The sequence below is a fragment of the Sorex fumeus genome, unplaced genomic scaffold (assembly GCF_029834395.1).
Source record: "Sorex fumeus unplaced genomic scaffold, SorFum_2.1 ptg000072l, whole genome shotgun sequence".
Classification (NCBI taxonomy): Eukaryota; Metazoa; Chordata; class Mammalia; order Eulipotyphla; family Soricidae; genus Sorex; species Sorex fumeus.
The window spans coordinates 48,027,979-48,053,997 of NW_026606129.1; the positions used below are offsets into that span (position 1 = coordinate 48,027,979).

Consider the following 26,019-nt stretch of genomic DNA (forward strand, 5'->3'; position numbering starts at 1 on the left):
AGGAGGCAGGGGGAAGACTGAGGCCCCACTCCCTCAGTCGTGCCCTCACACACTCACGCAGGGCATTGCAAACAGATGCACGCTCATGCACACACGCAGGCACGCAGCCACCCACAATCATACACCACACACACACACACACACACACACACACTCACACACACACACACACACACACACACACGACACAGGAGATTTTGAAGCCGTGCAGGCCGGGGCTGCGGCCCTATGACCTTCTCGACCCACACCAAGTCTCAGAGGCCAGCACCAGCCGAGTGGGGGCTGGGTTCAACCGAGGCTGCCCGGTGCCCGCAGCCAGCGGCCACTCCCCAAGGTGTGACCTTGGGGAGGTATTCAGTCCCCTGCCCCCACTCCCGAGTCTCACAGAGACCGGTGGAGCATGAAGCCTGGCGGTTGTCTGTGCCAGCGCATGGCATGTGACCTTGGAAAAGGTGACAGCCGCCTAGGCACCGGGAGGGGGTGGACCTGTATCAAAGGGGCCGGCCCACCTGCAGGCTGGGCCCCCTCACTTCCCCATCATTTCTTGCATGAGGTTCCAGGGAGTCATCCGGTCTGTCTGGCCCTGTCACAGCTGAGACCTCTGGGAAGAGCCCATCCCCCATCCGAAGGCTTGAAAGAAAGCAGAGAGGAAGTTGGGGGGAGGGCGGGCTGCAGATGCTCGCTCCCTGATGGCAGACTAAGGTGTTCCCCCGCGTGGGGCAGGGGGTGCGTTTGCGGGTTGAGGGACTTTTTGTAGATATTGATCTGGGGGAACCTGTGGAGCTCTTGGAACATAGGAGTGGGCTGGCAATGAGGATGTGGCTTTTGGTCAGGGGCTGGACCTGAGTGGCCTTGCCCACATGGAAAGGGCAGGGCTGTCTGGGGTGGGGGTGGAGGGGTCACTTCTCACCCTTAGCAACAACCAGGGCCAGTGGAGCAGGGGCCCCGGCTGGAGGGCTGTGAGCTTGTGCTGGTGACCCTGGTGACTTTCCCTTCTCCAAGCCTGAGTTTTCTCACCTGTATCTCTGGCCGAGGTCAGTCAGTGCTACCTGGACTCACACCGGAAGGAGAGGGCGGCTCAGCTTCCTCCCCAGAGCCCCGTCTTCCTGTCCAGCTACACCCAGGGACTTGGAATGCTGGTTGAGCTCTGGGCTGGCGCCAGCCCTCCTTCACTTCGTCCCACTCACTAAGTCACCTCATAGGCACTGCCAAGCCCGGTTCTGTTATCTGCCAAGTGGGGCAAGACCTGCTGCCCAGCCCTCTCCTAGTTCATCCTTGGCTTGGGCCAGGTGGAGCCCCTGGCCCCTACTGGTGCCCTAAGGTGGGCTCTATTTCATCCACTGCCCTTTCCCCTGCAGCACTACCTCTATGTGCCCCACCCCCACCTCACCCCATGTATATGCAATTGCACAGACCATGGGAATACAGGGCCACATGCGAGTTACACAATCTAGTTTTTTGTTTGTTTGTTTTGAGGTCACACCTGCAGTGCTCAGAGGCTATTGCCAGCATACAGCGCTGGACACCATGTGGTGCCGGGGATCAACCCAGGTCTCTAGCATGCAGAACATGTGCTTGCTCCAGTCCTTTTTAGTCACCTCCACAGCCCCTGCACAGTCTGTTTTGGAGCCTTCTGCATTACAGAGCTCTGGGAACTGCTCCGTAGGTGGGCCCATGTGTGCAGACCACATTCATGACCGTGTAAACAGACACACACTCCGCATGGCCCTCACACGAGACACACAGAAGCTGAGTGCCATGCACTTCTTCGTGCTCTAGAGCCCTGGGACACAGGGCTGGTGTGTTTACATACAGGTCTCACCACCCAGCCCCAGCCCAGCCCCACAGCTATTCCGGGCCTGGGCTGGGGCCAGCAAGGTCAGACTCTGCCAGCTCCCAGCAGCCCCAGTCACTGTGTCACACAGGCCTAGGCTGCCCAGCCGCACCCCAGCCTAGGAAAACTCCAAGATTGCCTCCAGCCCCCTAGCACCCCCCTTCAGTTTCCTGGTTCTAGGACAGGTAGGGAGTGGGGAGGGGGGTTGCTCCTTACCCCTGGCTTACTAAGAGCTGAGCCTTCAGTACTGGGGTTTCCATCTCAGGAGAGAATCATACAAGGTCCCTGAATGTTGCCAACTACGCTGTCCATGACTTCCAGCCCAGAGGCCCTGGAGACTGGACAGAGTCCCTACAGGAAACCCACAAGAGCCAAAAATAGCCCCACAGGGACAAGCGGGGTTCTGCAGGACAGCCCTTATGCCACCAGGCATGGAGGAGACAGGCTTCAGAGGTCTGTCACCCCAAATCTGCTGGGCCAACTGGGACTTGAGTGCAGAGGACAAGGAGACCTCATAAGATATAGGAACAGTACTGGACCGTGGGTAGAGCTGAGTCTGAGCCTCAATGCCACCTGATTAACTGGGAGGGAAAGGTAAGCTCTGGAAAATGGAAAAGGTTTCAGCTCATGAATTTTCCTCTCAGCCTGAGAAAGGAATAGATATAAACATTCAACAACTGGGAAGCAAATAAACAAGGTATTGTGGGGTTCTTATACAGTACAATACCAAGCATACACGGTACAATACCAAGCATAAGTGAGTAACCTTCCTAGCAATGAGCATGACTGAGAGCTCGTGAAAAACAGTTCTACTGTAGCTATACTCATTTTACAGATGAAGGAAATAAGGTCAGAGAGCTCACCACTGCCAAAACAACAGTGCTGCAGAAGTTTGGGTTTTGGGGTTTTTGTTTTCTGGGTGGGTTGGTTTGGTTTTTTGGGTCTGGTTTGGTTTTGTATTGTTTTAGGGCCACACCCAGTAATTCTCAGGGCTTGCTCCTAGCTCTGTACTCGGAGCTCAGGGGACCCTATGGGGTGCCGGGGATTGAACCCATGCCAGGGGGCAATCAAGGTAAGCCCCTTACCCACTGTACTATCTCTCCAGCCCACAGAATTCTTAGTTTTAAGCTTTATAAACTTCAGAAGTGATATAGTAGAAAGCCATAATTTTATAAGAACTTTGAAATTCAATTTCAGTTTTTTTTGGGCTAATTCAGTTTTGTGAATTTTTTAATAACAGCTTTAATTTTTTTGTTCCGTCCCCCTTTGCCAGCTTCAGAAGCACGGAAGAAATCCAAACAATTTAACTTTTCCGTCGTGAGCCTTCACGTCGGTAGCCTTAGGCTTCTGTAGTCATCAAAGCCTGAAACTGCATAAGGGGGCCCAGGGCACCCGATGTTTAAAGTTCTGTTCTCTTATTCCAAGGCAGCTGGACTTGGAAGACTGCGTGTCATGTCGTATTTGACAGTGTCTGTGTGTGTTGGGGCAGGGTGTCCCCAAGCTGCCGGTCTTGGGGAGAAGGTGACTGAAAGGAGCATCCAATGAGACCTCAGCTGTGCTGTCTCAGAAGCCTACAGAAAAGTGGAGCACATGTGGCACTGAGCCCCTCTCTGGGGACGCTGGGGACATATGTGGTTATATTCCTTTTCCGATTGCTTCCCTGGGCTTGCCCTACTTCGTGGATGGAAAGATGATGAACTTCACAGGAAACAATGACAAGCTCCCCTCCCGGGCCTAGTTGCCCAGTCAGGGAGGCCCAGCCTGTACCCCGCAGCCCACAATTGTTCCTTTCTGCAGCCCTCACACCAGCCCTGAATGAGACTTGCTGTCCCTGTTGATGCGCTGAGAGGCACCCTCAGCTGTTGTCAGGGAGCCTGACCTCAACCCTCGTGCAGCCAAGGTGTCTCCGACTTCATGTCCCAGGGGTGACCTTCCGGATTAGTCAGTGTGGCTTTTCCCAGGCAGGCCCATGATAGCATGAAAAAGGTTGAGAACAGAACCACAGCTTGTGCTTTGGGGTTTTGGTGGAAATCCTATTTGTCTGGTCATGGTAAACTTAAAGCAAATGGGGTGATCCAGCCTCCAGAGTTTGCCACCCGTCTTTTGATTTTGTTCTTGAAGGGTGAGGATTGGGTCACATCTCCCTCACAGTGCTCAAGAGCACAGCTACGACTCCTAGTCTGAATGCTCAGGGGACCATACAGTGCTGGGGATCAACCCCAGGGCTCCTGCATACAAAGTCTGTGCTCCAGCCTGCTAGGTGGTACCATCTACCCTGGTACTACCACCCACACTTGTGGGCTTCCTAGCTGGCCATCCTGGACCAGAGACTCTCCCATTTCCTTGACTTCCCGCCCCCCTGTCCCCAGCCTTGCTGCAGCCACCTCATTCCTTGCCATCCAGGGCTTCTCCAGGCAGGGAGACCCACAACACTCTGTTTTGTTTGTTTGATTTTGGTGGTATAGCCAGCAGTGTTCAGGTCTTACTCCTGGCTCTGCTGTCAGAGATCACTGCTGGCAGACTCAGAGACCATACAGGGTGACAGGGATCGAATCCTGGTTGGGCAAGAACCAGGCAAGCACCCTCCCTATCTGCTGGTCTCCTGTTCTTGTGTGTGTCTAAGGTTCAAGGCCCCTTACTCTGATGTCCTGGCTGATGAGGCATGCAGGGTTCCCCAGTCGGCTGTGTCCCCAGGGGCCAGGGTTCCTAACAAGGAAAGAAGGAGAAAAAGGAGAGATGGAGAAGGAGAAGAAAGATGTTTCCTAGCCCAGCCTCCCTGCTGCTTCCACCATCCCATCCTCCAGGCCCACGCAGCCCCTCACGTCCTCCCTCTCTCGGTTAAAGGCTTGTGCAGCTCACCCAGAGGACACGTTCAGCAGAAGATAAGGGTCAGGCTGAGGAGGGGGCATCAGGATTAACTATCCTCTGGCCCTTCCAGGGAAGTCCACCCTGACTCGAGCTGGCCAGAGATGCTGCTCCTTCCAGAACTTTCCACAGCACAGCAGCTGTGAGCTCTGACCATCCGATCCCTGCTCCCCCTCCCCCCCAGCTCTGGTGTCCAGGGTGACCAGAGCTGCCTCTGGGCAGGAAGCCAGCCCAGCCAGCACAGGACATCCCTGAGCGCCCATCTCCATGGCAACCTGCTGGTCCTCTTCCCCCTCCCTCACCTGGGTTTTCAGATTCAGTATATCCAAGGGGAAGGGCCTCCTCCATCAGCAGATTCCAGCCCCTCCTGGGGCTGCCCAGATGGAGAAACTGAGGCCTTTCTAGGGGAGGGCCAGTGGACCTGTTGTTCAAGGACCACTGCTCGTGGAGCCGATGGGTGGGGTGAGGATGCGTGGGGGTCTGCAGTCTGAGCTTCCCCCCCCACCCCGGGGGGCGGGCCCTGCTCCAGCAGCAGGAACCAGACACCAACGATGATGAATAAATGATGCCGGCTCACAGCCTGCGCGTACCGCTGGGGCGCGCGTGCGGGCGGGCGGGCGGGAGCGGCGGCCAGCGGGAGGCCAGCGGGCGGCCAGCGGGCAGCAGGGCGGACATGGGCCGGCCACGGGGCGCCGGGCCCCTCTGGGCGCTGGGCGCCACCGCCCTGGGGGCGAGCCTCGCGGGGGTCGCCGGGCAGCTGGTGGAGGTGAGAGGGGCGGCCCGCGGGGGTTGTGGGGGGCTGTCAGGAGCAGTTGAGCCCCAAGAAGTGCTTCCAGGCTGCGGGAGAGGCTCAGCCCCGGGTCTTGGGATCCCTGGTTGGAGGCGAGAGCGTAGCCCTGACTTGAGAAACTTTGGTCTGATGTGGGGAGGACCCCCCCCCCCTGATTCTAGAGCCTGCAGCCAGGACATACCGCCTTGCCCACGATGGGGTCGTTCAGACCCTTCCTAATTTAAGAGGTGTGTGTGTGTGGGGGGGGGATTAGTCCTGGATCTTTGTGACTCCCATCTGATGGGGGTGCTCTGGTACCTGCCCTCAAGGGCTGTTGGAGGAAGCAGCTTCCGAGAATCCTTCTGTCTGGTGGGGGTGTGGGAGAGGTTTGGGCAGATGGATGACACCAGAAGGGGACCCTCCCATCACACAGGTGTGGAACTCACCTGGGGTGGGGTCCTGGGTCCTGGAAGAGAACCCCCAGTTCAGGAGCTGCAGGCAGGAAGATCCTCCCCTCCCCCACCCCACACCCCTTCTCTCGGGGTCTTCCTTCATCCTGGCGCAACAAAGAGGCACTAAACAAGGTTTCAGAGCAGGGGCGTGGGGCTGTGTCCAGCACCCGGAGGAGAATAATGAGAAGATGGGACTGTTGGGCGAAGCTGGGCTGCTGTAGAGAGAGTTCAGGATGGTCAGGAGGGGGTCTGGGATGTGGAAGTGTTAGGGTGGAGGAGGACCAAGGCACCCTCAGCCTACGCCCTCTTCCTACTGTCCAGGAAGGAGAGGTGAAGAGGCAGCCCAGACCCAGGTTTCAGATCCTGAGGCCCAGGAGGTAGACAGGGCTCTGGACGGGAGTAAGGAAAAGATGGCGCTGAGGGGACAGAGGCCGAGTGGCCGGAGCTGGGACAGGCACAAGAGCAGTGAGGGCCTTCAGGGGGCCGGTGCTCCAGGCAGGGAGCACAGCGGGTGAGGGAGGAGGGAGGACAGAGCCATTCGCGCAGGGTCCGAGGCCCAGCATCTGTGCTAGGCCAGGGCCTGCTGCTGCCCAGGGCGTGGGCCCGGAGGCTGGGCGGGAGTCAGATGTCAGCTCCGGTGTCCCTGTAAGGGAAGCCAGGCTGGCACCTTGGGGTGTGCCTGCACCCCTCAGGCACAGAAACTGAGCCGCTGAGGCAGTTCTGAGCCAAGAAACTCTCCTCCCAACTCCCAGGAGCGTATCTCCATAGTTCAGCAGGGGGTTGCGTGAGGAGCATAGCTGGCAGCCGAGCAAGGCCCTGGCCAAGCCCAGGGGCTCCGCGAAGGGCAGAGCTGGGGTGCAGGGCAGTTTCCCCACTGCCCCTCAGGCAGCACCCCTCTCCTCGGGTTGGCGGCTCCAGGTCCCCACTCTGAGAAGCTGGACCGTTCCCCATCACTGACCGCTTCAGACCCCGAAGACCCCCACCAGCCACCTCGGTGAAGGTGGGAACACAAATATGGGGATATGAGCTCACATTGCCCAGCCCTTTACTGTGTAGAAGGCCCTGGCTGGGTCAATGGGCTGAACCAGAGAATCAGGGAACCCCGCCTCTGCCCAGATCCTGGCCCCCAAGCTGCCGACACTCGTCCAAGCACACCCTCAGTCACCTCCACCAGCCACAAGCTCAGCCCCCCCATCAACCTGACCTGCCATGGTGCCCTGACTGATCTGTCCCCTTTACCTTCTGTATGCCCTGATCCCCCATATGTACAATGACCCTCATGTATACCCCAACCCCCGTGTGTGCCCTGACTCCTCATGTGTGCCCTGACCCTTCATGTGTACACTGAACCCCGTGTATGTGATGACTCCTTATGTGTGCCCTGACCCCCATGTGTGCCCTGACCCCCATGTGTACAATGACCTTCATGTGTGCCCTGACCCGCCAGGTGTGCCCTGCCTCCTCATGTGTGCTCTTACCCCCATGTGTACCCTGACCCCCGTGTGTTCTCTGATCCCTCATGTGTGCCCTGCCCCCTCATGTGTACCCTGAACCCTGTGTATGTGATGACTCCTTATGTGTGCCCTGACCCCCATGTGTACAATGACCCTTGTGTGTGCCTTGGCCCCCGTGTGTGCCCTGACCCCTCATGTGTGCCTTGACCCCATGTGTGTTCTGAACACGTATGTGCCCTGACCCCCATGTGTCCGCTGATCCCATATGTGCCCTGACCCCATACAAGAACCTAATGCTTCATCCTGCTCTCACACATGAGCAGGTAGCTGGCCTTGGAGGGGTGAACTGTGATTACCTTTGTTTCCCAGAGAACCATCAGGACTCTGCATGCCTGTGCTGGTTGGGACTGTTGGGACAGTTCCCTGCTCATGCGCCAGAGTCCTCTGACCCTCTGAGAACCAAGAGCTGCCCCTGCACCTCAGTCCACCGCGGACAGCATCTCTCAGAGCCCCACACGTTAGGGTAGGACTTGGTCAAAGCCCTTGGGGCAAGGGACCACATCTCCGCAGTCCCCCTTGGCAGGACTATGTTCCTAGACACCCAGGCTAGCACTGGGGGTGGGGGCAGGCTGGATTTGGGGCCACACTCGGTGATGCTCAGGAGTTACTCCTGGCTCAGGAATCACTCCTGGCGGTGCTTGGGGGACCGTATGGGATGCTGAAGGTCAAATCCGAGTTGCCAAACACCCAGCTGTATAGTGGCTCTTGCCCAGGTCAATTTGTGTCCCTTCCATTCCACACCAGGGTTAGGGTCCCACTGGGAAATGGGAAGCGACTGGGCTCTGGCTGCGCTTCCAGAGTTTGGCCTCCAGATGTCGCTGTGGCCCTGTAGACACTCGGTTATCTGTCCTGCTCGCTAATGGCTGGTCAGCGGAGGTGGCGCTGGAGGACAAGCGACTGTTGAGGCCACCTGGTCGGGATCCCGGCCAGGCGACTTCGGTCCCGACTCCAGCTTCACAGTCCACACCGCCCGAGGCCTGGTCGCATCTCCAGCCTTGGTGCAGAGACCACGGTGCCTGAGAGGGGCCTGAAGCCCGAGGAGAGGCTGCCCAGGGCCCGGGACCTGGCGGGATGTGCCACTGTGGTTTCCCTTCCAGGCTCTGCTTTCCCGAGCATCACCAGCATCAACCTCTATATCCCTGGCTCTGGTGCACGGGCGCTCTGTTCTCATCTCATGTTCTTTTTTGTTTTTGTTTTTGTTTTTCTTGTGTGGCCACACCCCATAGTGCTCAGGGCTTACTTCTGACTCTGCGCTCAGGGGTGACTCCTGGCAGGACTCAGGGGACCCTATGGGGCGCTGGAGATCAAACCTGGCCTGAACTGTCACTCTGGCCCTCTTATGTTCTTCAAGGCGACCCTCCCCAGGTCCAGGGCAGGGAGTGACTGTCATAGGCGGTCTTGATTCTCAGAGATCTGAACTTCTTGGACTGACTCTGCGCTGGGACCTGAGCCTCCCTCTGCCCTGTCTAGCCCGGGCTCACTCCCTCTCTCCTGATTCGCAGCCCAGCACAGCGCCACCAAAGCCCAAGCCACCCCCGCTGACCAAGGAGACAGTGGTATTCTGGGACATGCGTCTGTGGCACGTGGTGGGCATCTTCTCGCTCTTCGTGTTGTCCATCAGTGAGTAGCTGCTCCCCGCCTCCCTGCCACGCTGCAGCGGGAGCCCCCCTCACCCTCCCCACCCCCGCCCCCAGCACTACCCCCAGGGGCTCGGAACGGCAAATTCCGGGCAGTGCAAGCAGGCCAGGCGCCTGCAGGAGGCCCACTGTGGTTTCTGGCACCTCCTGATCCACACAGAGTCCCTGTGGAGGGCTGACGGGCCGGCGGTGACCTGAAGTATTCTGCCGACCAGGGACGCAGCCACACAGCAATTATGGTAATTACAGGGGACCACTGAACCGGGACGAGGACGTGTCATTTCTCCCTATCTCTGGCCTCCCGATGCTTTTCCTGCAGTCTGGCCAGCTTAAAGCACCCACACCCAGGGGCCCCAGCAAGGCCACCCTTGGCCACCACTCAGCCGGGAGGCTCCCCAGATGCCCAGCAGATGTGGCTACAACTCAGCCTTGTCAAATACCGTTTTTTCCGGAATGACTCACACCCACCTCAATTAAAAGCAGACGACCCCTCCTCTCTTGGGACTGGGAGTTGCTTGACACAAAGTTGAAATAGAAATGAGCTTAATGTGCACCCTTTCTCCTGGCTTCCAGAGTGGGGGGTCTAGAGATGGGGAAGGGGGGCTGAGATAGGCTGACTGAGAGCACCCAACAGTCTGATGGAGCTTCCTGAGTCCCAAGGGGTTTGTGTATGTGTTGGGAGCACGGGTGAAGGGAAAGAAATGAAGGGAAAGAAACTCATTCTGCCCGAGAGGGCTTCAGAGAGGAACTGAGGAGTGTGGGAGGATGGGGGGGTGGGTGCTGGCAGTTCTGGGCAGCAATGCAGGACATGGGAGGGAAGGGGTCTCAGGTAACCCTTTTGTAGGTGGGGAGTGGGATAAAGCAGCATGACAGTCCTGGTGCAGGATGTTCCAGGATGAGCTCCCAGAGGGAGGGCCAAGCAGATGTGGGGGCTCCCAGGGGACAAGGCCATCTGATTTGCATGTGTGTCTCCTGGCATCAGAAGTGTCCTCTCCACAGGAAAACATCACACCACTGCCACCATGTCCTCACGGCTGGGCAAGAGGCTGCGTGTCAGCCAGACTGAGCCTGGGCAGAGGCCCCACATACACGCACGCACACACACACCACACACACATTCACACACATACTCACACAAACACGCACACACACACACTCACACAAACATGCATACACACATATATATACACACATGCATGCACACATACATATACACACACTCACACACACGCATACACACATGCACACACTCACACAAACACGCATACACACATACACACTCACACACACGCATGCACATGAATACACACACTCACACACGTGCACGCACACACACATACACACATACACACTCACACACAAGCACACACATACATACACAGATACACACACTCATACATGCATGCACACACACACATACACGCACACGTGCGCACACACACATTCAGCCCAGCCCAGGTGTGCAGACAGGGAGTAACCCCCAGCACTGAGAGGCAGGGTTGGGGGAGGCATCCACCCTGCAAGGGCCTACGGAACAGTCTAGGGGTCAGGCCTGGGGAGCAGGGGTGGGCACCAGGTGGTGCCAGACACGCGGCAGCCTCCCTCTGCCTCTCCTCAGCTCTGGATGGTGGCAGTACCTGGGGCACACAGGAAATCAGCAGCTCACACCCAGAGCAGTGCCCAGACAGCCCCACGCAGATCATCTCCTGTATCTGCCTCGCTCCCCAAGAGGGCTCGTCCCAGGTCCGTGAGCAGAGGGCTGCAGAGGCCCTGGGCAGGCAGGTGATGACTCCGGCCTCCCATGAAGCATCACCTCCAAACTTTGTGGAGAAGAACAACATGGGGTAGGGTGGGGACAGGGGTCCCTTCTAATTCAGGGGCTATATCCCAAGCTCCACCTGGTTCTGGAACTCAATTAAAAAAAGCAGTTCGTTTCTCTCCGTTGAGAGAAGCAGCCAGGCCTAGGCTCGGGGGCGGGGGGTGGGGGGAGGGACAGGATATGGAAGCTCACTAGTCCTGCCCCCTAGGGCCTGGCACCAGCCTTGCCAGAGAGCCCAAGTGGGCTTGGGGTGGGGACAGAGCAGGTGGCTGGAGGAAATGACCCAAACCTTGCTGTCACAGTCCTCCCGTTGTTCATCGATTTGCTCGAGCAGGCTCAGTAACGTCTCCATTGGAGACTTTGTTGTTACTGTGTCTGGCATATCGAATACTCTCGGTAGCTTGCCGGGCTCTCCGAGAGGGGCGGAGGAATCGAACTCGGGTCGGCCATGTTGGCTGCGTGCAAGGCAAACACCCTACTGCTTTGCCATCGCTCCAGCCCGACCCAAACCTTGGGCTGGAGTAATAGTACAGCAGGTAAGATGCTTGCCTTGCTGACCCAGGTACCATCCTTCACATTCCATATGGTCTCCCAAGAACCATCAGGAGTAATTCCTGAGTGCAGAGCCAGGAGGAACCCCTGAGCATCGCTCTGTATGACCCAAAAAGCAGAAAAAAAAAAGAGTTTGACTTGTCCTGCCTGTCACTCCTGCCCTAGAAGCCAGCCAGGAAGTCATGTCTGGTCATCTGATTCAAAATAGGGAGCAGCTCTGTCCCCTCCCTACAGGCTGGAGCCCAAGTGGTCAGACTGGGTGATGGGGTGGGGGCTTAGGAAAATAAAACCCAGTCCAGCCAGGTCCTGAAAGTCCTGCCCGGCCCCTCACTGGACAGGCCAGCTTCATGCCACAGCCCGGCTCGTGTGGGCACAGCTGCTCCCGCCGGAAACCTCTCCTGCAAAAACCACCTGAGGTGAATGCCCCTGGGCCAGGCTGGGGCCTCTCAGCCTCTGTCCTGCCAGGAAGAGTTCAGCTTGTCCTCAGGGGGACTGAGGGAGGTGCTCCCCAGTCTGGGTCCTTTGGGGAGCCTTGAGGTGACGGCTAGGAGTCGTAATGAAGCACAGGACAGCCCCAGAAAACAGCAACTGAGTCGGGCCCAGCCCTTGGCACTCGGCCGCTATCCTCTGGGATCTCTCAGCCTAGCCAGGGACACCCTCGGGGCCAGGTCCGGCACAGCACTAAAAGGGCCAGTGCCAAGTGGACAGAGGAGGGCTCTTGTTCAGAACCAATTGAGACATTCACGACAGCCCTTAACCCCGTGCCACCTCAGAGAAGGGCACTACACACCTCTGGGCCTGCCCCACTCTGGAAACCCCTGAACCCAGGCCTCCTGCCCCTAACACACACACACACTGAGGTTGCCGGAGGGAGGCTGGTGGCTGGGCTCCCGGGGGAGGCAGGGTGCGTGTCCGAGGGGCAGCCCTGGTCCAGCCTGCTCTCTACTCCCCGCAGTAATCACTCTGTGCTGTGTCTTCAACTGCCGTGTGCCACGGACCCGTAAGGAGATTGAAGCTCGGTATCTGCAGCGAAAGGCAGCCAAGATGTACACAGACAAGCTAGAGACGGTACCACCCCTCAACGAACTGACAGAGATCCCCGGAGGTGAGGGGCCCTGGGACCAGAACCCCAGAAATTGGTCCGAGTGAGGCCAGAAGACCAGGCGCTGCTCTGTGTGTGTGTGTGTGTGTGTGTGTGTGTGTGTGTGTGTGTGTGTGTGTGTGTGTAAGGGGAGAATGCAGGGAAGGAGCTTTGTGGAAGGAGGACCCAGGGAAGCCTAGAACTGGGCTGGCTCCAGGAGGTTCTAGGTTGGCCTCAGCCCTGGGGGCGGTACCTCACATGGCCTCTTTCCTCTCCCCCCCACCTCGTAGAGGACAAGAAGAAGAAGAAGAAAAAGGACAGTGTGGACACAGTGGCCATCAAGGTGGAGGAGGATGAGAAAAATGAGGCCAAGAAGAAGAAAGGAGAGAAGTGAGGAGAGCTTCCTGGAGGCAGCAGCAGACTGGCAGGCCCTGGACACATCCTGACTACAGTCCAGGCACCTTTGGTTCCAAGCTGGACCCTGGGTCACAGAGGTGGTGCTACACCATCTTCCTGCTCCGAGGGGGGATGAGGCCCATGGTCATGTCAGAGACAAGATTGCTGCATCCCGTGTCCTGCCTCCCAGCCTAGATGCCCCTCTTTTCCCCTGTCCTCGTGACTACCCAGCAAGGCTGGCCTCCGGCCGCTGTCCCTCTGTGGCCCGCAAGCATCCCCATGCCCACCCAGACCTGCCTCTGCCCCACCTTTCTTCGAGGAATGGCCTTAGCTCTAGAGGGGACCAGGGCGAGGCTCGTCCTGGCAGAGGCGGGGGTCAGGCCATGACGGGGAGGAGGCACTGGGCACTGGGGTTGCAGAAGCTGCTCATGTCTGGCCAAACAGCAGCCTGGGGATCGGAGACTGGCCCCAGTCTGGCACAGGTCCAAGAACGTGAGCAAAGGAGACACCCTAGGCAGGAGGCCCCACAGCCCAGCAGAACCAGTTCCGGGCAATGCAGAGCATTCGTTTGGAAGATGGATTTGCAGCTGGGCCTGTGGGGAGACTCCACAGAGGCCTCTGGGCTGGAAGCTAGAGTCGGGTGGGGAGGGAGGCTCAGGGTGCCGAGGGCTGAGGCCAGCAGGCCAGAGAGAGAAAGAAAGGAAACTGGGACTGGGCCCCTTCTTGAACCTCCAGAAGAGCACTGGGCTGAAGTGGGGAGTACCTGGACCCTAGGGGATCAGCACGGGGACTAGAAGTGGAAGAGGCAGCAATCAGCATTCCTCTGGAGACAGTCCAGGCACAGGCAACCCTCTTCTGCCCCCTCAAGGCCAGCGCCTGAGGCAGCACACACACACACACACACACACACACACACACACACACACACACACTCCTGAGGATGGTCCTGGGGTGGGGGAGACGCTGGGTCCCAGGGCTCCCATCTAGGGGCTGCTGACATGGTGGCACTATCTTAGAGTCGGGTATCAGTGAAGCCGAGGGCCTCTCCGGCCTGTGCCAGAGATAGGAGGCGTCCCCAGAGCTTTCATGACAGCCACTGGTGCCCGGTGGCACTGACCAGGCTGAGTTCCTCTTGGGCTTGTCCTCCCAGCCTGAGTGGGGATGAGTTGGAATGCAAGTCAGTGGCCAAGCAGCTGCGGCCAGTGGTGGGGTGGGCTGAGGACCAGGGAGGGAGCGGCCACTCCACCTCCCCCCTCTCCCCTCCCCCTTCAGTGGCCTCAGCCCAGTGCTGGGCACCTGGTCCCGGAGACCCATCCTAGGCGTCTCGTTACTCTGCTTCTTGGAGGTCGTCATAGTCCAAGGAGGGGAGACCAGGCTCCAAACCTCAGCACAGAGCCGGGAACTCGGCACCAAGATGGGCACAGTGAGCCCAACCCCTGGGCTTGTCATTCGGGGGAGGGGGACCCTCAGGGTGGGGGGAGCCACTTAAAGTCACTTGTCACTGCAAGGTCCAGGCTACCCCACCCCGCCAGCTCTCTCCTCGACAGGACTGCTGAGTGCGGGCAGTGTCCCATGCCAATGCTGTCTGCTCTTGGCTCAGTACTAGAGGGTCCACATTCACATCTTCAGCACTCTGGGCAAAGCTTTCTGGTCACTAGCCAAAGTTAAGGAGAACCTGACCCTCTAGAGTGTCCCCCAATGGACGTTCTCAGGTCCCCAGCCCAAACACAACACCATCCCCTCACCTTCACCTCCCGCCAGGTCCTGGCTGGTCCAGGGTCAGCCTCGCTGGAACATTCTAGACCCATCATCTGATCTCAAAACAGTCCCATCACTGTCCTTCCACCTTCCCCTGCAGCCATGGTCCTTGCAAAGGCAGGTCCAGGGGTTCACACTTTACAGAATAAACTTCCTGGAACACCCCCGTTCCCTGCTCTGCCTCTGATGGACTCATCTCCACTCTATAGACCCAGGTATGAGAGGGTATGGGAAAGAGGCACAATTCACTGGGTACTACCTGGGGTGAGGGGGCTGTGGGAGCCGCAGCCAGAGCACTCAGGGGCCCTGGCAAGGGTGGGCACACCCAGGATGGTCTGCAGGTCAGGGTCCAAGCACACCAGGAGGCTGAGGGGCAGCAGGAGCAGGAATAGGCTCTGGACAGGGCGGACAGCCCCCCACACTTGGGGCTACTCTGGACCCGGTGTGGACCAGAGACGTAGGAAGACGCGGAACTCTGCACCCCTCAGGGTTGAGACCCTGCTCGTGCATCACACCAGGTCCCCGACACATCCACAGAATAGACAGGGGGTAAATACAGTGCTCCCATCGGGTGGGGTGGGGCGGAAGGGGACAGGGAGGCCAGAGGAGACATGGCCCAGTCCAGACACTGCAAACATCTCCCACCACATCACGCCCAGCCTGTGACATCGCAGAAAGGGACCCTCCAGGCTTTCCTCTGCCCCTTGGTCAGTGATCCTCACCTTTCTCTTCTCAGTCTCCCTCCGCATTCCCGTCTCCCCCAGTCCCCATGTTCTTCCTCCCTGGCTCCCTCTCACATTCCCCAGCCTCCCCATCTCCCCCTCTCTATCCCTGCAACCCTGACATGTCCCTATCCTGGGGTCCCCTTGCCCCACTTCTGACCGGGTGCCCTTGGAGATGAGTGAGCAAGAAGAGGTGTGGACACAGCAGATGTCTCTCCCACCCCACCCCACCCCCACAGATCCCCTGGGGCGTGGGGGTCCGTATCTGAGCGGGCACTTTGAAGACCCTGTGATAGAAACGGTCCCATTTCTCGTTCTTGTGGGTGTTGCCCACTTTCTTTTTTTTTTTTTTTTTTTTTCCCCCTTTATTTTATTTTATTTTTTTTTAAGTTGTAGATTTACAATTTTTTGTGCTTTGGTTTCAATTATACAATGATCAGATACCCATCCCTCCACCAGTGCCCATTTTCCACCACCATGGATAATATCCCTCCCACCCCCATCCCCCCATCCCCCCGTCTCTGTGGCAGGGCAATCCCCTGTGTTCTCTCTCTCCTTTTGGGTGTTGTGGTCTGCAAAAGAGGCATTGAGTGGCAAACATGTTCAGTCCATAGTCTACTTTCGACATGCATCTCCCCTCCTGGGAGGATCCTCCAAACATCCTTTATTTGGTGCTCCCTTCTCTATCTGAATAGCCCTTTCCTCTAGGATACCCGGCTGGCCTCTAAGTTATGGAGTAATCCTCCTGGTGCTGATCTCAGCTATTCTTGGGTATTAATCTCATACTTTGTTACTTTATATCCCCCAGATGAATGCAATCTTTCTATGTCTATCCCTCTCTTTCTGACTCATTTCGCTTAGCATGATACTTTCCATATTGTACCACTTGTATGTAAATTTCATGACTTCATCTTTTCTAAGAGCTACATAGAACTCCATTGTGTAGATGTACCAAAGTTTCTTTAACCAGTCATCTGTTCTTGGGCATTCAGGTTTCTTCCAGTTTCTGGCTATTGTAAAGAGGGCTGCAATGAACAAACAAGTGCAGATGTCACTTCGACTATACATTTTTGCCTCTCTGGGATATATTCCCAGGAGTGGTATTGCTGGGTCAAATGGGAGCTCAATTTCTAACTTTTTGAGAATCGTCCATACTGTTTTCCAGAAGGGCTGAACCAGTGGACATTCCCACCAACAGTGAAGGAGTGTCCCTTTCTCGCCACATCCACGCCAGCATCGGTTGCTTTTGTTCTTTTGAATTTGGGCCAGTCTCTGAGGTGTGAGATGGTATCTCATTGTGGTTTTGATCTGCATGTCCCTGATGATTAATGATGTAGAGCATTTTCTCATGTGCTTTTTTGCCATTCGGATTTCTTCTTTGAGAAAGTTTCTGTTCATTTCATTGCCCCATTTTTGGATGGGGTTGGATGTTTTCTTCTTGTGGAGTTTAACCAGTATTTTGTATATCCTGGATATCAACCCCTTGTCAGATGTGTATTCGGTGAATATCCTTTCCCATTCTGTAGACTGTCTTTGTATTTTGGTCACTGTTTCTTTGGAGGTGCAGAAGCTTCTTAGTTTAAGATAGTCCCAATTTCTAATTTTTTGAGAATCGTCCATACTGTTTTCCAGAAGGGCTGAACCAGTGGACATTCCCACCAACAGTGAAGGAGTGTCCCTTTCTCGCCACATCCACGCCAGCATCGGTTGCTTTTGTTCTTTTGAATTTGGTTGCCCACTTTCTTATGCCGGGCTGGGTCTGGGCACTGTGTTCAGCACGATTCGGGCTCCAGTGTCTGCTGCCACCAGCCTGGTCTTTGTTTTCACTTTGCTCCTCTCCATTCATCCACGCAGCAGCCGTGGGGAGTGTCCAGGCTCTGCCCACTGGCCACTCCAGTTGATCTTCCCCAAGAGCCCCACTCTGGAATCCTGGGCACTGACAGCCACAGAGGCCTTCTTTCCAGAGAGACTTCCCACCTCAGCACCATGGCCTCGGCCGCCCCAGATGCCTCCTTTCTTGTGACTCTCCTCAAGGCCAGGACCCTCCTTTCTCCCCTCCTACTCTCAAATCCCCCCTTCACCTGTGGTCCCTAGCCCTAGCCTGAAACTTTGGGGTCAGGACAGGAGACCCTCACAGCAGGGATAACCAAAATCCACCCCCCACACACATACAGTCACATACTCTCTCTCTCTCTCTGGCTCTCTCTCTCTGGCTCTCTCTCTCTCTCTCTCTCTCTCTCTCTTATACAGATCCAGTCTGGATCAAAGACGCAGGAAGACATGGGACTCTACCTCTGGAGGGCTGAGACCCTCATGCTCGTATGTCCCACTAGGTCCCTGACACATCCATAGAATAGACAGGGGTCATCACAGTGCTCCCATGGGATGGTGGGACTCACACTCACATGTGCATGCTCACAAACACATGCTCACACACACTCACACATACACACTCACACATACACTCATACACACATATTCTCTCACACACAAGCACAACACTCACAACTCACATACAGTCACAGACGCATGCTCACACATACTCTCATACACACTCATACACACTCACATACACTCATACTCTCTCTCAACACAAACACTCTCACACATTCACAGTCACACACGCATGCTCACACACATTCATGCTCACACACACATACACACTCATACACATACTCACATACGCACTCATATTCACACACACACTCACACTCACACTTGAGCTGGAGATCCTGTGGGTGTTTTCAGGCCAACTGGCTCCATGCAGGCAAAGGGAAGGGCGGCTCTCTTGTGGGAAAAGGACTGGGGGGTCCCTGAAGGGACTCCTGGGTTTCACGGCCATGGAGTCATAGAGGGGGTCTTGGACAACCCTCCTGCTCTTGGGGGTTGAGATGACAAGGACTGTGGGCACTGTGAGGGGCAGGGAGGAGGTATGAAGGGCCCCCGAGTAAGTCCAGGCTTTGTGTACAAACGACCCTGAGCCTGCCTTGTGAGGTCTTCTGAGAGCATCTACAGGCATAGACCCAGCTCCCCTCAGCTTGTCTGAGAGGAAAGGAAGACCCGAGCCCACAACTACACTCCAAGCCTATCTGCTCAAGGGAATCCTGCCACAGGCCCTGCTCTAGGCCTGAGGGCTCAAGAGTAACCTGGGCTCCCAGCCATGGGAATGACTGAGGCCCTGGGGAGACAGGAACTCTGGGAGCTGAGAGCCTGACAGGAAGAGCTGGAAACTGCAGGCTCCCAGGGGAGGGTGACCCCACCGTCCCAGTCCTCTTTGAACTGTCTCCCTTAGCCACCATGCTGCAGAGGAGCCGTCCTGCCTCACGGTGACTAGTGCAAGCTCTAGGCTTCTCCAAAGGCCAGAGATCACCTTCTATATTGGAATGGGGGACACTGGGATGACTCTGGACACTAAAAAAAGACATGTGGGGAGAACCCATGAGAAGTTTTTTTCTCAACATTGTTGAAAAGTTCTAACCTAAGCACCGTTGAGGGGACACGCAATGCAGCCAGGACACTAACTTGCTGTCCTGGGAAACCCTCGGGACTGTAGTCTCCAGAAAGCTTGTGAATCACATATGCTACCATCTATTGCCCAGAGAAAGAGCAGGTAGCGGCCACTCTGAACCTGAGGCCCAGCCACTGAGAGGACCAATATGAGCTCCACTTAGGGACACAGCTCAGCCTTGAGTCTACTGGGACCTCAGGAGTGAAGAGGGTGGGGGAGCAGTTATTTCTCACAACCCCTCCTGGTAGGTACTCTTCCTTTAGCCACCCGCATCTCCCAGCTCCAGCAGAGGAGAGGAGAACAGCTGGTCAGGATCTGCAGCCCCCTTAGGGAGATTGCGAGGTTGGCAGAGGCCCTCGTGTCCTGGAACAGGGCCTGGTTTCAGAGTTTCTTGGGAAGAGGCCAACTCTCACTGAAGGTCTGAAGGAGGCTGTTGGGGGCAAGGAGCAGCATAAGGGACTGGACCAAGGCGGAGTGCTGGGATGGTCCCAAGCAGGGACATTTGGCAAAGGAGGAGAGTGGAATTCCAGGAGGGGAATACAACAAGCTCAGGAATACTGTCAGGAGGCTCTGTCTGAGAGAACAGCTGGGCTTGGAGATGCCAGGGAGCCTCTGACAGAATCTGAGCAAAGTCAAGGAAGAAATGATTTGGGCTGGAGCAATAGTACAGTAGTAGGGCGCTTGCCTTGCCTGTGGCTGATCCAAATTCAACCCCCGGCACCCCAGATGGTCCTGGAGCCCGCCAGAGTGATCCCTGAGCACAGAGCCAGGAGTAAGCCCTGAGCCCTGCGGGAATGACCCCCAAACAAAAACAAATAAGAAAAATGATGCTTTCGATCGAGCTAAGTTTAAAGGTGTCTTTATTGAAAAGAAAGGGGGAAAAAATTAGTGGTTCTGGGACTCTCCCCCAAAGAAACTATGTTCCTATGGCTCTGAACTCTTCTCTGAGGCACATGAGAAGATGCTACCTCCCTGGAGACACCTCTCATAAGAGTCACAGGAAGCCCGAGACCAAAAGGATGTAGCTCGTGAGGAAGACAGGGCATAGGAAGGAAGAGCTGGCCCAGCTAATGAACCCCAGGCCACCGATCTGCTTCTTGATCTACTGGGTGAAGTAGGAGGTGCTGGTATAGATGCCTGGAAAGTTACTGTGGGAGCAGCTAACGCTCCAGCTCACCACCCCCATCTGAACCCAGGTCCTGTTCATCTGGCAGACGAGGGGGCTGCCAGAGTTAACCTGTGGAGAGAAGGAGGCATGAGGGAGGAAGCAGACTGACCTCATTGGGACCACCCCTTAGCAGGAGCTGTGTTAGGTCTAGTTCTGTCCACAGCAGCGAGGGTGACCTGGAATCTGCTTCAAATCACAGAGGTTCTGAGCCAGGCCCAGCTCCAGCACCACACCTGTCTCCTTCATTCTCCTGCTAAATCTCTTCTCTTACTTCCTGTGCTCTCCGGACTGCTCCCTCTCCCCAAATCCTGGTGGGAACCTAAAGGATGCCCTTACTTCTTTTTCTGCAACCCTGCTTGCAGAGAGAACTATTTGAATTGCCAAGATTTCTCCGTCTTTTGTACTGTGCAAAGAGCAGCAGTATGAGAATATTTACAACAGCAGACATCAAACTACGAGAGCTCTTATTTCTGTTGACGGTGGGTTTCTTCTGTCTTTTAGAATTCTCTCTCGGCGTGTCTGTATTATTGGAAAGTGTTCTAAGTCAGAAAAACAGTTCACACACAATCTCATTTTGTGTGTCTACCTTTGGGTTTTTTTTGTTTTTTTGCTTATTTTGAAGAGAATATCATTTCATGAAGAGTATATAGGACATTTAAGGCGGGGGGGGGGAGAGTTCACTTATATGAAGAGCATAAATAAAGACATTACATATTAATGTCTATTTATATGTTATATGAGTGTAGAGTAGCAATGCCACTGTTGATAGTGAGGTGACTTACAGTAAGGTTTAAATGTGTGTCCATCAGCAGCATTTGGTTCTTTGCAATAGGGAAGAAGCCATTTCCACCTCACTGATGATCACTATGTGAGGCTTTTAAAGGATTGTTCTGACAGTATGCGTGATCTGGCAATAAAATGGGCTCCTCAAGAGAGAGCTGAAACTCAAGAGTGGCTGGCAAAGTCCACAGATGGCATTTGCCACAAAGTGAAGCTGAGCTTTGATTTCTACAGTCTCGCTCATGGGAACAGAAAGCAAAGGACAAAACCCAGGACCTGATCAGGATAGGGACCCTAAAAGGGAAACTCCTGCAAAAGAGCTTTTCCCTTCTGAACTGGGGAAAACCATCCTCATGGGACTTCATGGGGCCAAGACCTGAGTTGCCCCATGACTGGTATTGAAAGGGATCCTGAGGTGGTCAGAAGCTTAGACCCCAGAAAGAAGTAAAGGTGGATTCTGTCTAATCTTTTGAGCCATGCTACAGAAGTTTCTCATAGAAAATGCTGTGAAGAAGGGGCTGGAGAGATAGTGTAGCGGTTAGGACACTTGCTTTGCATGCAGCTGACCCCGGTTCAATCCCCAGCATCCTATATGGTTCCTGAGCACCACAGGACTAACTTCTGAGCATTGCTGGGTGCGGCCTCCCCCTAACCCAAAACATAAGAAAATCCTGTGAAGTCCTCAATCCTATAACATCACCCCAGCATGCAGGGAAGTTTATGTCCCACAAGCCAATGCCAGCCAGCAACAAAAAAATATCAGAACAGAATCCAAGCATAGAAGAACTCACACAGGCAAGCTTCAAAGTTTTTAACAAGGAATTAGTGTGTGGAGTCAGTGATAAGGACAAAGGTGTTGCTTATATTTTTATTTATTCTCAGTACATGTTTTTAAAAGATTCCTTTCTGTTCATGCAACAGAGAGTAAAAACAAAAATTATAATAATGTCCACTATCTTTATATTGATCTCCAAAATTCAGGCTATGCAAAATAAAGCGCTGGCCAGGTTTTTTCAGGACCTTGACGATTTGATTTTAAAATGTAGACTGAAGGATAGGTAATAGTCCATGAGTTCTTGCAGTACCATGAATTCTTGGAATATAGTGAATGGTTGGTAAAAGTCCATGACAGAAAGAGCAAACTAGAGAGTTGTTCAGAAGGCAGAATAGTTCAAAACTTTAATTACGGACATGGTAGCACTGGCATGGGAAGAGAAACAGAAAAGGTTGAGGCAGAGAAACAACCTCTTGCCTGCATGAGAGGAAGCATAGCCTCTTCTCCAGAAAGTGTCATGTCTGCAAGAATGCAAACATGATAAAGGTGACTCCTATCATAACAAATCTCTGCAGGAATTCAAACTCTGAATGTGAAGAATTAAAAAGATAGAAGCAGAGGCCAGAGATAGTCCAGCAAGATAGGGCGCTTGCCTTGCACACAGCCAACCTGGGTTTGATTCCCCAACGCTACATATGTTCTGTCCCCGGCAGGAGTGATCTCTGAGCTCAGAGCCAGGAGTAAACCCTGAGCCTGGTGCACCCTGCCAAGTGCAACCTCAACCCCTGCTTCCCCCACAAATAAAGACAACAGAAGCAAGTGAAAAATGTGTAGAACTGCGATTTTATGACTTGAGATGAAGTATATGTTTTAAAATAAGATTCAAATCTACAAACCTGCAATTTGATAGGTCTGTTAGGCCATTACATTAAAGTTGGGACTATCTGTTCAAAGAATGCCCTGAATCTCATGAGAGATAGAAGATGAATTAAGATAGGGCATTTGCTGTGGCTAAAAGCATCTGAAGGTCACTAACACATCCAATGAAACCCTGAGATGTTAAGAGAGAGAGAGAGAGAGAGAGTTGAAGAGCTTCAAGGGGTATTTCATTTAGAGGGTATCCCCTGCCAGTTAGCACTGACCAGCTTGATTGTTAGAGTGAGACAGAACATTTCATAACTTGCCCCAGATCATGTTTGGAAGAGGTAGGAGAATTTGACATAGGGTATGCAGTTTGACATAGGGTATGCAGACAAATTTAAACTCCTCAACAAACACAGAATGTCAGTATATATGACATAATATCTCCTAGACAATTATAGCAACTCTAAATTTTCCAAAGATACAGACTTTTTCAGGGGGAGGAGATGGGTTGAGGCCACACCCAGCAGTGCTCAGGACTTACTCCTAGTTCTGTACTCAGAAATCACTTCTGGCAGGTTCAAGGGGCCATATGGGATGACAGAGATTGAACCCAAGTTGGCTACATGCAAGGCAAGTGCCCTACCCATTCTCGGCACCCCCCAAAGAGACATCTTTAAAGATGCATATACTTGAATACATGACTTTTTGCAGGGAAAAAATAGTAGATTTGAAAGGGGAGATTATATCAGTGACGATCAAGTTAGCACTATGATAGTATAAGAGCCCTTGGCCTCAGAGAAGATTAACTGGACTCTGGGACCCAGAAAAAAAAGAGGAGAAAGACAGTGAATGAGAGAGCTTGTATGTGGAAATTCTCTTACCACAGTGAAACAAAACCAGACTCCAGTAACAATGTGTAAATGACCCCATTAAAAATTGAAAAATTAACTTGCAAAAATGTTAAGCCAAAGTATAAATCTACAATTAATGCAATATAGTAAGATAAAAACACTGCATGTGACCAAAGATGTAGGCCTGAACTGTACACCAAAGGGACTGATCTGAATAGTTTTTGGTTTGTTTTGTTTTTTGGTTTTTGGGCCACACCTGGCAATGCTCAGGGATTATTCTTGGCTCTCCACTCAGGAATCACTACTGGTGGTGCTTGGGGGACCCTATGGGATGCCAGGGTTGGTTGCATGCAAGACAAACACTCTGCCTGTTGTACTATCTCTCCAGCCAATGAAAAGAAATGATTTATTACTACCATTACTGCACATTAAACTTAAAACTTTTGAAAAGGAATCAGTAAAGACAAAAATGGATAATTCATGCATTAGGACTGCACCGTAGCACTGTCCTCCCATTGTTCACCGATTTGCTCATCGGGCCCAGTAACATCTCCATTGTGAGACTTGTTGTTACTGTGTTTGGCATATTGAATATGCCACGGGGAGCTTGCCAGGCTCTCTCGTGTGGACGAGATACTCTCGGTAGCTTGCCGAGCTATCTGAGAGAGGTGGAGGAATCAAACTCGGGTCGGCCTGGTCAGCCGCGTGCAAGGCAAATGCCCTACCCGCTGTGCTAAAATCATAGAACTGGAAAATAAAATCAATGGTCGGTTCTTTAAAAATATCCGGACCTGGAAGATGATCAGTGACTTAAAGCACCTGCCAGGCACATGTGAGGCTCAGAGCAAAAGCCCCAGTGCCATTGCATGTGTGGAGGCCATCCTGAGAGCCCCACTGATCCCCAAAGAAGGGAATAGAAATAGTTTGGGAAAAGGAAAAGGGAAAGGGAAAGAGGGAAAGTGGAAAGACTTGGTGGTGAAAGCAGAAGAGTCACTGAGACTGACATGCAAGAAAAATTGACCATTTCAGAACATGGAAAATGTTTTTAATTTCCTTTATGGAGTTATATTCTGGATAAAATGAATGGTTGGAGGGGGGTGCTGGCCACACCAGAGCTTTCTCCCATCTCTGCACTTAGAGATAACTTCTGGAGGATTCCAAGGACTATACGGAGTGTCAGGAATCAAAGCCAGGTTTGCGGCATGCAAGGCAAGAACTCTACCCACTGTACTATCTCTTGGTCTCGTGAAATGAATAATTTCTAAGAAAATGCAAACCACATAAATCCAATAATTGTGGTGAAAACAACTCAAACTATTGCCCAAGGCCACTCTCTAAGCAAAACAGACCGGTCTGGTTTCATAGGCAATTTCTATCAAATATTTGAGGAGCAAATCATCTATGTCCTTTCAGATGTTTCAGAACATGGACTAGTATATTTCAAGCAAAGCACAATCTTAGCTCTGTTATTTGGCAGGGGAGATGCTTTCCCCAGGAGACTTCACAATGGAGCCCAGCCTCACTAGAGGAACTCAACAACTAAGTCCAAAGGCTGGGTGGGCTTGGCTGCATAGATGACACTGCAGAGGCCCGCTCACGTCTGGGCTCACACTTAGCTTGGGCCATGCACCAGCATTGTCACATGCCTGGCTCCAGGCCCAGCACAGGGTGTCTGTGAGATGAATAAATTAATTAAACATGTTCTGAAAAAATAATATTGCAAATATGAAGTCAAGTGATGAATGAAATGAAAATACACCAAGATCAGGAGGATGTCAGGCTGGAGCACGGAGGTACCTATTAGCTCCTAGGAAGCAAGTCTTATGAAGCCCCATACTCATTCCTGAAATAAAACGCCACACGAGATAGTCAGAGACAGCTTGGCATGCCAAATTAGCACCACGTGTCAGAGCGAAAGGGAAGTAGACCTTCCCTGAAGGTAAGGAATGAGAAAGAAGCATAGCTACAACAATGAAATCAATAAAAATCAGGGACAGTGAAGTAGTGAAATGATTACTAATTGCAGCTCCTTTGAATGGACTCCCAAAGCCCCAGAGAATGCCATAAAAGTTCTTAGACATAACAGTAACATTTCGTAAGCTTCCAGATATTTTCAGTGAGAGAATAAGCCAGTGTGTCGGGGGCAGGAGGGGATGATATAAGCAACAGTGGAAGAAGAAGGATCTATTGCAACTCAGGGGAAAGATGCAGACAGATTTATTCAAAGTGTTCAAGTTTTAACATGTGAGTGAAAAAAAGCATAATGGCAGAATGAAAGAAAACTAGGACTTGTAAGCTACCACGGAGGGAAGTGAAGTGGAAAAATCTAATCAACACAAAAAATGAGTGAACAAAAGAAAGTTTTTTTGTTTGTTTTTGGGCCACACCCTGAGGTACTCAGGGGTTACTCATGGTTCTGCACTAAGGGACCACTTCTGGAGGATTCAGGGGACTATATGAGGTGCTGAGGATAGAATCCTTGCCAAAGGTAATATATATATATATATATATATATATATATATATATATATATATATATCCCATTTGATCCAGCAATACCACTTCTGGGAATATACTCTGGAGGCCAAAAAAAGAAAACACAGCAGAAATAAACACCATATGCACTTCTATGTTCGTTGCAGTACTTTAGCCAGAATCTGGAAACAACCCAAGT

The 26,019-nt window shown here is 53.4% G+C and overlaps 1 protein-coding gene across 1 annotated transcript; it reads left to right on the top strand.

Annotated features, from left to right (window-relative positions):
* The first annotated feature begins 5,353 nt into the window (after window positions 1–5,353).
* On the top strand, window positions 5,354–13,278 carry TMIE (transmembrane inner ear). Its single transcript, XM_056129646.1, has 4 exons — window positions 5,354–5,465; window positions 8,937–9,054; window positions 12,398–12,547; window positions 12,814–13,278. The coding sequence occupies exons 1-4, from the start codon at window positions 5,373–5,375 to the stop codon at window positions 12,915–12,917; spliced, it is 465 nt and encodes a 154-aa protein (XP_055985621.1). The 5' UTR covers window positions 5,354–5,372; the 3' UTR covers window positions 12,918–13,278.
* Window positions 13,279–26,019: the final 12,741 nt, after the last annotated feature.